Below are 13,644 nucleotides of genomic sequence, written 5' to 3' on the forward strand. Positions count from 1 at the left end.
TTATTGTTGTCAGACGTTGTGATGGGAGGTACATGATGCGTAATACTAGTTCCATGCAGGTTTGTTTTAACCGGTTGAATTTTCTCTCCTGAAGAAACTGACATACACTGGAGTATCATCCACAGGGGTCAATTGTATACTGATATCTTACCCGAGTGGGGATTGTTATGTGAGTGTAGATAGTCAGAGTGAGCATGATCAGGAGGCTTTACATGTGAGTCCAATCTTGTCTATATTTCCATACTTACATTTGTACATCCACATATGTGAATATACACCCCCTTGTACGCATACAAATGCGTGTACACATAGACTCGGACGTGCACTCTTTTATACACATACAAGTCCATTCTTCACTCAGAGGGTAGTGAATTTATGGAATTCTCTACCCCAGAAGGCTGTAGATGCTCAGTCCTTGGACATATTCAAGACTGAGATTGATAGGTTCCTAAAGGATAGAGGGATTAAGGGATATGGGGATAAGGCGGGCAGATGGAGTTAGGTTAGATCAGCCATGATCTTATTGAATGTCGGGGCAGGCTCGAGGGACCAAATGGCCTACTCCTGCTCCTAATTCCTATGTTCCTTTGTTCCTATTAAGGAATCTTTGAGGAAGGTCAGATGATAGCTCAGCACATGGCTCTTATCTGTAGTGGTAATGTAAGTTAAAGAATTAAAGAATCAATTCATAAATATTTGAATTATGCTGCGTAGTTGGTTGGTTGATTTATTAGGAATTTGGAATTTGTCAAATTTCAAAAAAAATTGAAATACGTTTGGACCAAAAATAACTGGTTGTGTTTATGTAAAATAAATTATGCCAAATGTTTTATGAGCTTCAGTCGCTAAATTAATTAAAAGATTGAGCCAGTGTCAGACATAGACATTACTCATTAGGTTTTCTTGATGTAAAACCATTTTATTTGCTGTTTTAATTGATGTTTTGAGATTTGTTAATATTCAGAGCAGACATAAATGGTTTAGAATTTGCTTTCGTATTTACTGATCAAGATTTAATACAAAGCATTGGTCCTTAGATTTTCGGTCTTTGTGTAAGGGTTGCAATTGCTGAATTGATCGATATTCTATGATTTGCTGACCCTTTGGGACGATATATGAGCTGGAATACTTTTGTCTTACTTATCAATCTAGATTTAACAGTTGACAAAAAATATCAATCATAAAGTGCTTGTGATTTCCTACCTGTGTGAATTTTTAAACTGTCTGTCACCTTGTAATAGCTTTAATGTTTTTTATTAACTTGTGCAGAATTACACTTGATGTTTACACTGATGGATAAAGTTCCTAATGGGATTGAACCAATGTTAAAAGATTTGGAAGAGCACATCATCAGTGCTGGTTTAGCAGATATGGTAGCAGCTGCAGAAACTATAACTACTGTAAGTAAATAAATGTAGAACTTTAAATTTTGGTTGAAAATTAGTTGTGCAAAGAGAAAGCACATTCTTATTCATTCAGCAAGAATGTTGAAGGTGTTACGAAAAGTTGCTCACTCATTTTGACTTGCCAATTTTTTAAAAAAATTATTGTTTAGCTTGATTTTATTTCCGGATATTTTTCTGATTTTCATTGAGGTTTTTGACTCCCTAAACAACCAACTTCAGGGGCATAAGGTCACCACAGATGTCACTTTCTGTGCAGTGTGCATATGCTCAACGCACAGCAGTGCCTATAACGTTACTTCCTGCCCTTCCTGATGATAGCAACACTGCCGGTGTGTAATGTGCATGCACAGCATGCAGGAAGTGACCTCAATGCGATCTGTGACCCAGAAGTTAGACATTTTGCTTGTTCAAAACATGAAACGTAGAAATCTACAGCGCAGAAGGAGGCTATTCGGGTCATCAAGTCTGCACTGGCTCACAGAGTAAGGAGATCAATTCAGTCCTAATGCCCCGCCTTATCCCGATATCCTTTCAAGCACATCTCTTTCACAGGCCTGTTTACTTCCTTCTGGAAAGTAACAGTAGACTCCGCCTCCCTCATCCGAGATAGCGTTCCATCCCAAAAACTCTGGGTGAAAAAAATCCTTCTAGGGTTCTCCTTTTGCAGTTCTCGTAGCTATCTTAATATGTCCCCTAGTGATTAACTCCCCTATCAATGGAAATAAGTTCTCCCTATTTATCCTAATAAAACACCTCATAATTTTGGCCAGTGCTAACAGGTCACCCCTGAACACAACAACTAGCATTGATATAGCACCTTCCAGTTGTGGCCTAACCAATGATTTGCATAAATTTAGCTTTAATGTCTTTTTACTTTTGTACTCTGTCTCCCTAAGTATCAACAATGCTTCAACAATCTGTTGAAAAATTAATTTTCGTTGTTTTGGAGAAATTAGAAAAACTGTCAAATTTTGATTTTGACTGATTAATGCTGGAAACTGACAAGCCTAATTGTATTAGTGCAGAGTTTTGAGTTTTTTGGTAGGGGAAGTGCAGAGGCAAGATGAGATGCAGTTAATGCAGCTTATGTGAGTGTTCCAAATAAGTTATCCAGTCTTTCTCCTTCCCTGTTATATTAAGATTTATCAGCCAGGAATGATTTGGCACAGAGAGAGCTTTTCAGTGGAGAGAATAAAAAAAAGACCCACTTCACTTCTAAATGATCTCACCAGTGAAGCTGGTGTAAAAAGTATCCATAACTCATATGTAGGCTTGTTGCTCTTTAAGTGAGCATAAATTTAGATCTTGGCAGCCTTTGCAAACCATTCATGTACGCATACTATCTTTGATTTTCAAACCTTGTGAAATATTAGTTGTGTCAGCCATGAAATTAGTTCCCACGCCAGCATTTTAGCAACTTTCATAGTTATTTTTCTCTTCCTTCAAAGTCTTTCAAGTGATATACCTGAATTCTAGTTGAAACATCGAGTGGGTGCCTACGTATAGCTCCATGGTCTCTGCCAGTTCTGCCTTGTAATGAATGGGTAGGCTCTCTAGAGGGTAGTGAAATATAACTTAAGGTGGAACCTGCAAAAAAATGGTGTCTACTTGCTGCAATTGGCAATCCTACTGATCCTGTCAAGTTCAGCAATGTAAGTTGGGGAGGGGAGAACATTTGATTCTGATTAGATGTCAGCTAATGCTTGACTCGTCGAGTCACAGCACTAATATATTATTATGGGCTATTTTGGATGATAAACTGCATGTTTTTTTGTTATAGGATTCTGAAAAATATGTAGAGCAATTGCTTACATTATTTAATCGATTTAGTAAGCTGGTCAAAGAAGCATTTCAGGATGACCCTCGCTTTCTTACTGCTAGAGACAAAGTAAGTTAAAAGTAACTGTATTTACTTTTGATTTTCTGAATGTTATAATGCAGTTACTGGCTTGCAAACAAATCTCTGATCTTATATAACAGGTAATTTATCCTTCTTTAGATGTGCCTAATATAGAAACAGATCTGTATGTCTTTTAAAAGCTGTCTATTAGCTTATCAAATAATAATAATAATCATTGCATTTTATATTGCGGCTCATCAAGTTGTTGAGATGTCTCAAAGCGCTTCACAGAATATATTGTAAAGTGGATTAACTGTACTTTGTTGGCAAATTATTTACCTAGATTACATTTATTCCAACTTGCATTATCAAAAAGAAAAGTTAACTTGCCAACATTACTTAGTGTGTGTTTTGATGGGAAAAATTGTCTTCCAAAACAGGCATATAAGGCAGTTGTGAATGATGCTACCATATTTAAACTTGAACTGCCATTGAAGCAAAAAGGGTAAGATCTTTATTTCTGGGGTGATAACATAATTATTTGTATGCATAATTAATGATGGTTAATGGTATTTCTTCATGTTGTGATAATGTGGAATAAACTGCCCCCGATGGTATTGAGGCAGAATTAATTAAAAGACCGAGAAATACTTGGAAAGTAAGGGCATAAAGGGAATTGGAGAAACGGTGTGGAAATAAGATTAAAAGATCTGCAGTGATCGAATAAACTAGTGGAACATGCTCAGTTGCCTGAAAGGCCTACTACTCCTGTTTCTATATTCCCTTCAGTGTCTGGTAGAAATGATTATCTTCTCAGAGTAAAAATTATTATATGAATCATCCTGAGCCATTGTATAATAATAATCTTTGCATTTGATAATCCTTTTGTCTAACACCTAATGATTGTCTTAATCAGGGTATTATCAAAGTACTGGGGAATGGTATTTAATTGGGGAGGAGGGGAGAGAGAAGGAATCACTTATTAGTAATTCTATTAAGGATGTTAAGATACTATCAAAGCATGCCCAATGCGGTTTGTGACATTGCTTTATCAAATCATACTACATTCGTTTGATGCGAGTAAAGTGGTATTTTTCAAACGACCATTGTATTTTGGATTCCACGTTTTCCGTTCTAGAGTGGGGTTGAAAACTCAGCCTGAATCAAAGTGCCCAGAACTACTAGCAAATTACTGTGACATGTTGCTAAGAAAAACACCACTTAGTAAGAAACTTGCTTCGGAAGAAATTGAAGCAAAGTTAAAGGAAGTGGTATGTATATACTTGTGAATACTATATATGATGGAATGTAAACTTATCCCTGAGTTGTATGGCGGTGCCTCTGGGTTACTTTTGTCTGACTGCCTCAGCTTTTCACACAATTAAAATTTTCTAAAATGTTGAGGATTTTTTATAGTATAGTGCATGACTTCAGTATGGAAATCATATTGCACTATTTCAGCTATTAAATCTCTAATTTGACTGCACTTCTCTACACATAAGGAGCAATAAGGGAACAATAAACTACAGTAAAGGAACAATAAACATGGTCTTTTTCAATGTTTTTATTCATCAGTGGATTAATTATTAATCAACCCAATACCATCTGATATCAGAATCTGATATGCATTGTGATGTGCACTGGAACTTCTCTGTGACTACAACAACTTGCATTTATATAGTGCCCTTCAGGTAGTATAAAGTCTTGGAGTGATTCATTAAGTGAGTCTATCCACTAATCACATCTGACCTCATCTATTGGTAGTCTCATGCAGAAAGTAGGAGTTGGTCTGTGCAGCCACATTAAGTGGACTTATCATACAGGGTATCTGGTTTATTTCTATACTCTGAAGTCACACTGCATGATGCAGAAAATCCAAGCTTTAGAGAAAACTGCATGCAGAGTATCTAAGAACCTTTATCATGCACATAAATCATCAAAATCAAGATTCCCTTCTTACCACAAATTGAACATTTTGTTTAGCTGGTGGTTGACAGCCTGGTGGCTCAAAAGTATCAAAACACCAATTCTCAAAAGCACCGAGTGGGTATTAACTCAGGTTAAATTGCCATTTGGTTCTGATCTGAGACATGCCAAGTGTGGAATACCCTGACGAGAAGGTGAGGCAAAGTGAAGAGGAGCTGCCAGGTAGTTGGCAGTGATCAGGGACCTCCTCTCAAGCACGTAGAGGCCTGGGCAGGATAAAGGAGGCAGTAAGATAAAAATAAGTTTACACAATTGTTTTGGACATGTTGGCCTTTGTTTATAGCTGACTTGAGATTTGATATTCATCAAACAAAATAGCTGCTTAATTTTTTATTGATCTTTGCTTTTTAACAGCTACTTGTACTTAAGTATGTGCAGAACAAAGATGTCTTTATGAGATACCATAAAGCTCACTTAACAAGACGTTTGATCCTGGATATATCAGCAGACAGTGAGATTGAAGAAAATATGGTGGAGTGGCTCAGAGTGAGTAAATATGAACATTTATTTATCTTCTCTCTCAAGCCCAAGGCCCAGAAATATGTCCCCGAAGAATCCTTTTTATCCAGTTACTATTTTAGACAGGAAGGTGATCTGAACATCTTGTGTAGGAACATGGCAGATCATAGGTAGCCATTATGTTTGGGTTAAGTTTGTTTCCCAACTTATTCCAAATTTATGAACCAATTTTCAATGACCTTTTTGTAAGAATATTCTTTGCAGTGTGAAGTTTAGTAGCGAGTTGAGCTCAAGCAGCTTATTTTATTTTGGACTTGATTTAAATCACCAGTGTTTCAAGAGTTGGTACAGTTATTTCCTTTGGTGTCAACGTGATGTTTAGAAATCGTGCACATCTAGTCTGTTGCTCATATTTACCAGTATTTAGTTTCTACAAGACTCGATTTTTCTAATATTTAGTTTGCATATGTGTACAGGAAGTAGGCATGCCTGCTGACTACGTAAACAAACTGGCCAGAATGTTTCAGGATATTAAAGTTTCTGAAGACCTGAACCAGGCTTTCAAAGAAATGCACAAAAACAATAAGTTGGCCTTGCCAGGTATGTATTTGCTTTGAGTTTTGGAAGAGCAAGCTCTGAATATGTTCAATGTATAAAAATAAGCATGAAATTGTGCTGCTTTGTTCAAACATTACTTCACTCCTGTGTCTTAAAGACATTAATATAATAACTTCAAAAAAAGGGTCATGGTTTCAAAATAAGGACAACAAAAGTGAATAGCGTACCATGCAGCAAAATGTTTTCAGTAACAGGGTGAAGCGCTGTGCTGTGGAAGGCTCATTGTACTATAATAGTTGGATCAATAATGGGGAGCAAACGCCAGTCAGCTCTTCTGCATTTACTGCTCATGTGCAGAGAGTTAACAGACTGGCCAAGTTGGGGAAGCCAAAATAGCTTATTTCGAGGTCATCATGGTCTAGGATTGTTGGGAGTGAGATGTTAAACTGAAGCCGTGTATGACCTGCTCAGGTAGACTTTAAAAGATCCCGCAGATGGGACCTCGGTTTATTGTCTCATTCGTAGGATGGCGCCTCTGACAATACGATACACCCCCAGCACTGCATTGGAGTGTCATCTTAGACTATGTGATTCCAAGTTCTGATGAATGGCTTGAATACACAACCTTCTTACTCAGAAAAGAGAGTGATATAACTGAGTCAGGCTACATCTTGCAACACAAAGGCCCTATCCTGTGACTGGTGCTGATGTTCAGTGGAGGTTGGGTGTGCATGCTCGGTTAATAATAATAATAATAATCCTTGGATTTGATATAGTGTTTTTCATGTCTTCTAGAGGTCTCAAAGTGCTTCACAGAATATGCTGTAAAGTGAATTGACCGTATATTTGTGGGCGAAACGCGGCAGCCAATTGCGCACAGCAGTGTCCCACAAACAGTCGTGGATTGAAAATGACCAATTTTTTTTTGTTGTTTTAGAGGGATTATTAGACATGTGGAGTAAGAAAACTTGCCCAAGGTTTCGCACTGCCTGGAATTGAACCCGGGTGTCTCCCTTGCAAGGCGAGTGCTCTAACCATTGAGCTACAGGACTCCACATTGATCGGTTGCATCATAGCGGCCTCTGGTCTGTTGGAGGGCTGTATCCTAGCTCCCATCCCTTCTCGCCGCCCTATAAATACACAGGTGCTACTATTCACGCGCAGGAAGTAACATCCTGTCATGTATAAGCTCTCCAATAGATGAGCGGTCTCTGACATGCATCACAGCATGCTCACCCAACCTCCAATGAGTCCCCTCACCAGTCTGAGCCCCCGCACCAGTCTGAGCCCCCACAACTAGTCAGAGTGTTTCTTTGTGGCCCAGGAGGACCTCTACCTAACTTGCCACTCCAGATAACTCTCATTGAACACTTTTCCTTTGCAGTGACAAGTTATCAGGTATTGACCATATTTGGAAAGAGAAGGGTATTTGTCCTGGTGTCTTGTTCAACAATCCCCTCGATAAACTAGATCAATCACTCCATGGCTGTTTGTCGGTCATTTCTGTGCACCAATTGGCTTCCACATTCACATATAAGTACACAGTTAACACAGCTCATGCGCAGGAAGCAACATCGGTGGTGACCTGACAGCCCGTGCCTGCCGGTGTTTTGTCTTTCTGTGAGCAGGCAATGAAGCTGCAATGGATTGGGCCTCTCAGCCCCGAGGCTCTGGAACTCCATCCCCCAGTGCCTTCGCCTTGCTTCCTCCCTTTTCTCCTTCAAGGCCGGTCTCAAGACCTTTCTCTTTGACCGTGCCTTCAGCTCCACTTCTGACTCTCTACCCCCTCCTCGCTCCCTCCCTTCCCCTGACCATTTCCCCCTGCTCGGGTCCTGACCCAACTGTCCAGCGCATTGGGACGTCCTCCCGACGTGAAAGGCGCTCTATAAATGAAATCTTGTTGTTCTTGTTGTATCCATTTTAGATAATTTGGGTATGTTAATGACAGGGTTCAAACCCCAACTGCATTCTAATGAAGCACTTTATAAAACACTTTATATCCACTGTTAAGGTACAGAGAACAATCTATAGGGCAAACCATTAGAACACACACAGGTCGCTACAGCCCATTGTCGTGTGATGTGTTGACCCGATCTATACTGGAATTGCAGTGTACCCGGATTCTGGTACTAAATTGGTTTGCCTTCTGGTTCGATTGGTTGCAGCTGTCACTTCCTGCACATTGTGTACTATGAGCAAGAGTGGGGCTGATGTTGCTTCTTGCTTGCTGTGGAGCAGGAAGTATCACTAACCGCATCTCATGAAGAAAGCAACATCAGCAGTGCTTGCACACAGCAAGCGACGTCAGCTGAAGTCTGCATTTTTCTCACTTAATTTTAATCTAGGAGTTTATGGACCCAGACCACTGTGTTATAACTGGAATTTCGCCCACAAAATATACAGTCAATTCACTTTACAGTATATGCTGTGAAGCGCTTTGAGATTCTCAAAAACATAATAAGGTGCTATATCAAATATAAGAATTATTGTATATTATTCTCTATATAAAGTTGTTTTAAAAAAAACTGTATTTCTTCCTGGAAATTAAAATAATTCAGTGTTATTAGATCTTAGATGCGTTGAAGAATCTTTTGGCAATTGAAAGGGTTAATTTTGATGCACCAGGGATTTACTCTTTCCTGAAATTATTACTACAGTACCAGAAAATATAAGCCTTACTGCAATTTGTTTCCCCTCAAATGTTGTCTTATCTATTTGGTTAACTGTTTGAATACTTAATTGTTTAGCGGACTCTGTGAATATCAAGATTTTAAATGCTGGTGCCTGGTCACGGAGCTCAGAAAAGGTATTTGTTTCTCTGCCAACTGAGCTGGAAGATCTTATCCCTGAGGTGGAGGAATTCTACAAAAAGAATCACAGTGGTAGAAAGCTGCATTGGCATCACCTCATGTCTAATGGAATTGTGAGTTATTATTATCATCGGTCTTCATGTTTAATTGTGATGTGATAGTGCTGATTTCAAAGTCCCAACGCAAGTTAAAATTATGGCATATATGATGTGCATCAAAATTGGTCTCTTTAATGATTCCGAGCTCCTTGGCATGGAACAGTAGAGTTTCCCTTAGTCCCTTTACAAGATCCAGAACTAAGCTGTGAGGTGGATTTGTGGCCTACGCTGACCTGTTGCCCATTACTGTACAGTCAGCTTCACATGCCTCTTGGCCACGACCCTTCACATAAGAACCTGGGCCTGAGCAAACTAGATATTGCACTTGGACCTCTAAAACCTGCATAGATCCTTCTACCATGTTGATCAACAACAACAAAATTACATTTGTAAATCAAGTAGCTGATGAGAAACCTCTGAGGTTTAGTACGACACCTGCTGGAAGGCATCACCTGGGTTCGTGAACAAATTTTCATACATGCAGGGCTTGATCTCTATTTTGATAGATATGAGAAGATAAGCAGCTCCTGTTACATCTCCAACTGTAACCAGAACCATCGGTCAATGGTGAGACATATGTGTCCAGGTTGCAGTTAGGATGTTGGCAGTGTTCTCATACTATTTAACCTGAGTTGTGCTGCTCACTATGTGATTCGCAAGGAATTCCTCCAGTATACACCTTGAGGGTTTAAACTTGTATTTGTCAGATGTCTAAAGATGGGATGGAAAGCTCTGCCAGAAAGGTGGTCAACGCAGATAAATATCTCAAATAAGAGTAATTTATTTGATATGAGGAAAAAGTACTGAATATATTACTGTTTCAAAGAGTCAGCACAGACATAATGGGCCACATGGCTGCCTTCTGTGCTGCAGATTTATGTGGTAAATCGTGGAAATGGAAGATTAGAATCTGCATGTACTCCATACCAGACAAACTGACACCACACACCCTTACAGCTCTCAGTAGTTCATCTTAGAGACTCTTATGCATGGTGATGGGTTTTTATTTACTGTTCTTATTTACCTGTCTTCCCCTCAAAAAAGCACAAACAGAATGTTCTATTGAATTATCAGAATGTACTGTAACTTTATTGTTCCTAAGAAAATCAGAGTTGCAGTGTTCATTGTGTAGCAGTGCTCTGTGGGCTGATTGTAAATGGGAAAAGAGCTGGCACACACAGTTATCCTCTTGTCAAGAAAGCTAGTAAGGTTGATTTTGTTTCTAAACAGATAACTTTTAAAAATGAGGTTGGCCAGTATGACTTGGAGGTGACCACCTTTCAGTTGGCTGTGCTGTTTGCCTGGAACCAAAGACCACGGGAGAAGATTAGTTTTGAAAATCTAAAGTTAGCAACTGAGCTTCCAGATGCAGAACTTAGGCGGACATTATGGGTGAGTTACTTTTCTGAGTCTAATTTTTATGTTGTCTATAGTTGTCTCCAAGTCGAACCACTACTTCATTTCTCTTAACTCCTCCATCCCTCTCCCTGCCACCCGACCTACCTCCATCTCCTACTGCCGCTGGAAAAAAATCTCCTCTCACTCCCTCTCCGGTGCCCTGGAGTCATCTGAACTCCTTCCCCTCTGGGCTTCCTCTCACAATGATTTATCCTCTCCTGTCACTCTCCTCCACAACTCCCTCTCCGCCACTCTCAATGCCCTTGCGCCCCTCACATCTCAAACTGCTTCCTGTTCACACAAGTGAACAGGAGGCAGCCATCATCACCCTTATCTTCAAAAAACCTTCCCTGGATCCATCCCTGCTCTCAAATTACCGCCCCATCTCCAAACTCCCTTTCTAAGGCCCTTGAATGAGTCATTGCTTCCCAGTTTCACTCCTTCCTCTCCCACCACTCCCTATACGAACCCCTCCAACCCATGTTTCCGGGTTGCCCAAAATCTTCATTTAATGAAGGTGAAAGGTTAGGAGATGAATGTCAAAAGATTTGTTAAGTTGAATACAATTCCAGAGTTAATATAATCTTTAAGTACGCTTTGCAATAAAATTCTGTGAAGCACTTTCAGACAACATGATAAGGCATTATATCAAATATATTTTTTCAAATACTTCAGTATGAGTGTTACGAATTTGAATTGCAGTTACTCAAACTCATTTGTGTCTCAGTGAAGTACTGACCAAAACCTTTAGGCCAGAAATAATTTCTGTCAAATGAAACACTACAATGGGACAGTGAATCACACTGATTTTATTTTATCTCAACAGTCTCTTGTAGCTTTTCCAAAACTGAAACGTCAGGTTTTACTCTATGAACCTCAGGTCAACTCACCCAAAGACTTCACTGAAGGCACTCTTTTCTCAGTGAACCAGGATTTTTCTTTAATGTAAGTATCGAGGATATTTTCCAAATATTTTTTACGTTAGAGGTATGAATTAACCCTTGACAGGATTAATCTATTTATGCTTGATAGTCCACAAAACGATTCTCCTGAGTGTATTGATACTGATTTTCTTTTGTTCTGGCATTTGTTTTCGAACAGGGAAGCGAAGTCTGTCAGGAGTGCATTTTGTTCAAATCATTATCACTTAAAAATAGACTCCCCAAACCAACTATAGAAACATTCTCTCCCTTTACTGAGAAATGGTTGGTTTATCGTAACTGGGACATGCAGTAGGTCACTTTGATGACAAGAGCAGGAACTGCAGCAGCACCAATTGAGTTTAATTGGGGCTTTTGGGGGAGTCCTGACAACAAGAATATTCAGTGCCTGTGGAAGTAATATTAAAGCAACGGAAATGCAGAAAATCACTATTTGGCACATTATACATTACTTGAGTATGACAAGGCGAACTACCCTTACTAAGGCCCACTTTAAAATATTTCATAGCTATTTTAAATAATCCCTTCAAAAATTTATTTTGTCTCTCAATCCACAACTGTTTGAGGGACACTGCTGTGCGCAATTGGCTGTCGCAGTTCGCCCACAAAATATACAGTTAATTCACTTTACAGTATATCATGTGAAACTCTTTTGAGACTTCTCAGTGTGATAAGGCGCTATATCAAATGCAAGGATTATTATTACATATTTTAATCACAGAATCACAATAGAGGTTTGGGTGAAGAAGGTCCTTTGGCTTATTTTATCTCATCCTTCAGGAATGCTGCAGGGTAATGCTTTTTACTGTAAGCAAAAGGTTACCGAGTCTCAGGACTACAGACCAATGGTGCTCAAATATTAAAAGAATAAGGTCACTTGCACAAAGAATTGTCCACCTGTCACAATATCAAGCTGTGTTTTTTTAAAATGAGTCCTGCTTTCTAGCCTCAACTACCTTTCCTGGTAACCTGTTTAAGTCATTAATCACCCTCTGGATAACAAATTACATGCCGGTCCTGAAATTGCCCTTTGCAATGCTAAATCTGTCATCTGTTCTGCTATCTCAGTGCATCCAAATGTTTGCTTGAGTTTATTTTACTGGCCTAAGGAGGAGAGCCAATAGTGGAGAGGCAACATGCTGAGCAAAATGGATAGCTTAGACTATTTCAATAGTTACTGCATGATAAGCAACTACCACATTGTTGGGAGAAGAATGGTGTCACTAGGAATCTAATAATTACTGAATATTAAAGGTGACCCATCATTGTGGAGTCCTATAGCTCAGTGGTTAGATCACTCGCCTCTCAAGTGAGAGACCTGGGTTCTATTCCCGGCAGGGTGAAATGTTGGGCAGGTTTCCTTGCTCCACGTGCCTCTGTTTACCTCGCAGTGGGTGGGAGCCTGATTGTTGGTCGATTGGCTGATTACTTTTCTGGGGATAATAATCCCTCAAGAAAAAATACAATAATAATTTGGTCACTCATCCACGACTGTTTGTGGGACACTTCTGTGCGCAATTGGCTGCCATGTTTCGCCCACAAATATACAGTCAATTCACTTTACGGTATATTCTGTGAAGCGCTTTGAGACGTCTAGAAGATGTGAAAAGCGCTATATCAAATGCAAGGATTATTATTATTATTTTCTCAATCCCATTTAAAATTGTATATACTGCTAACGAATGTGAGCAGCCCCTCTGAGGGAAAAATCTAGCAGTGATTTTATTTCTGAGACCTGCACAATTCTGTTACAGAAAGAACAGCAAAGTTCAGAAGAGGGGGAAAATTAATTTAATTGGAAGACTACAGCTAACTACAGAAAGAATGAGGGAAGAAGAAAATGAAGGAATAGTCCAACTGAGAATATTACGCACCCAGGTACGTTTGACCTTTTTTTAAAAGTTACAAATCTGAGCGGTATGAATGTAGTCTCTACAAGTTGCATTATAAATGAAATGTAACATTTACATAACTATTATGTTAAATCGACAAGAATTTGAGGACTTCACAATTTTAAGATTGTGTGCTCTTTCCCCTGTTAATATTTTATCCCTTTTCCACGACACATGCAGTTGTGAACTTTATTTTTAGGTGAATAGAAAACCCTATAAAACCTCTGGAGTAGAATTTGTTTTGCATATACAATCT

At 39.2% G+C, this 13,644-nt stretch overlaps 1 protein-coding gene across 1 annotated transcript in view; it reads left to right on the plus strand.

Moving 5' to 3' along the window:
- Positions 1 to 13,644, plus strand: part of LOC103186531 (cullin-5) — a 38,863-nt gene that overhangs the window by 23,443 nt on the left and 1,776 nt on the right. Inside the window, exons 9-18 of the mRNA XM_042334310.1 lie at positions 1,270 to 1,400; positions 3,187 to 3,294; positions 3,687 to 3,751; positions 4,385 to 4,517; positions 5,587 to 5,718; positions 6,168 to 6,291; positions 8,997 to 9,172; positions 10,388 to 10,549; positions 11,382 to 11,500; positions 13,251 to 13,374. Of these exons, the coding sequence (XP_042190244.1) occupies positions 1,270 to 1,400; positions 3,187 to 3,294; positions 3,687 to 3,751; positions 4,385 to 4,517; positions 5,587 to 5,718; positions 6,168 to 6,291; positions 8,997 to 9,172; positions 10,388 to 10,549; positions 11,382 to 11,500; positions 13,251 to 13,374 (1,274 nt within the window). The remainder of the gene's footprint in view (positions 1 to 1,269; positions 1,401 to 3,186; positions 3,295 to 3,686; positions 3,752 to 4,384; positions 4,518 to 5,586; positions 5,719 to 6,167; positions 6,292 to 8,996; positions 9,173 to 10,387; positions 10,550 to 11,381; positions 11,501 to 13,250; positions 13,375 to 13,644) is intronic.

This window comes from Callorhinchus milii, unplaced genomic scaffold, assembly GCF_018977255.1.
Source record: "Callorhinchus milii isolate IMCB2004 unplaced genomic scaffold, IMCB_Cmil_1.0 Scaffold4, whole genome shotgun sequence".
NCBI lineage: Eukaryota > Metazoa > Chordata > Chondrichthyes > Chimaeriformes > Callorhinchidae > Callorhinchus > Callorhinchus milii.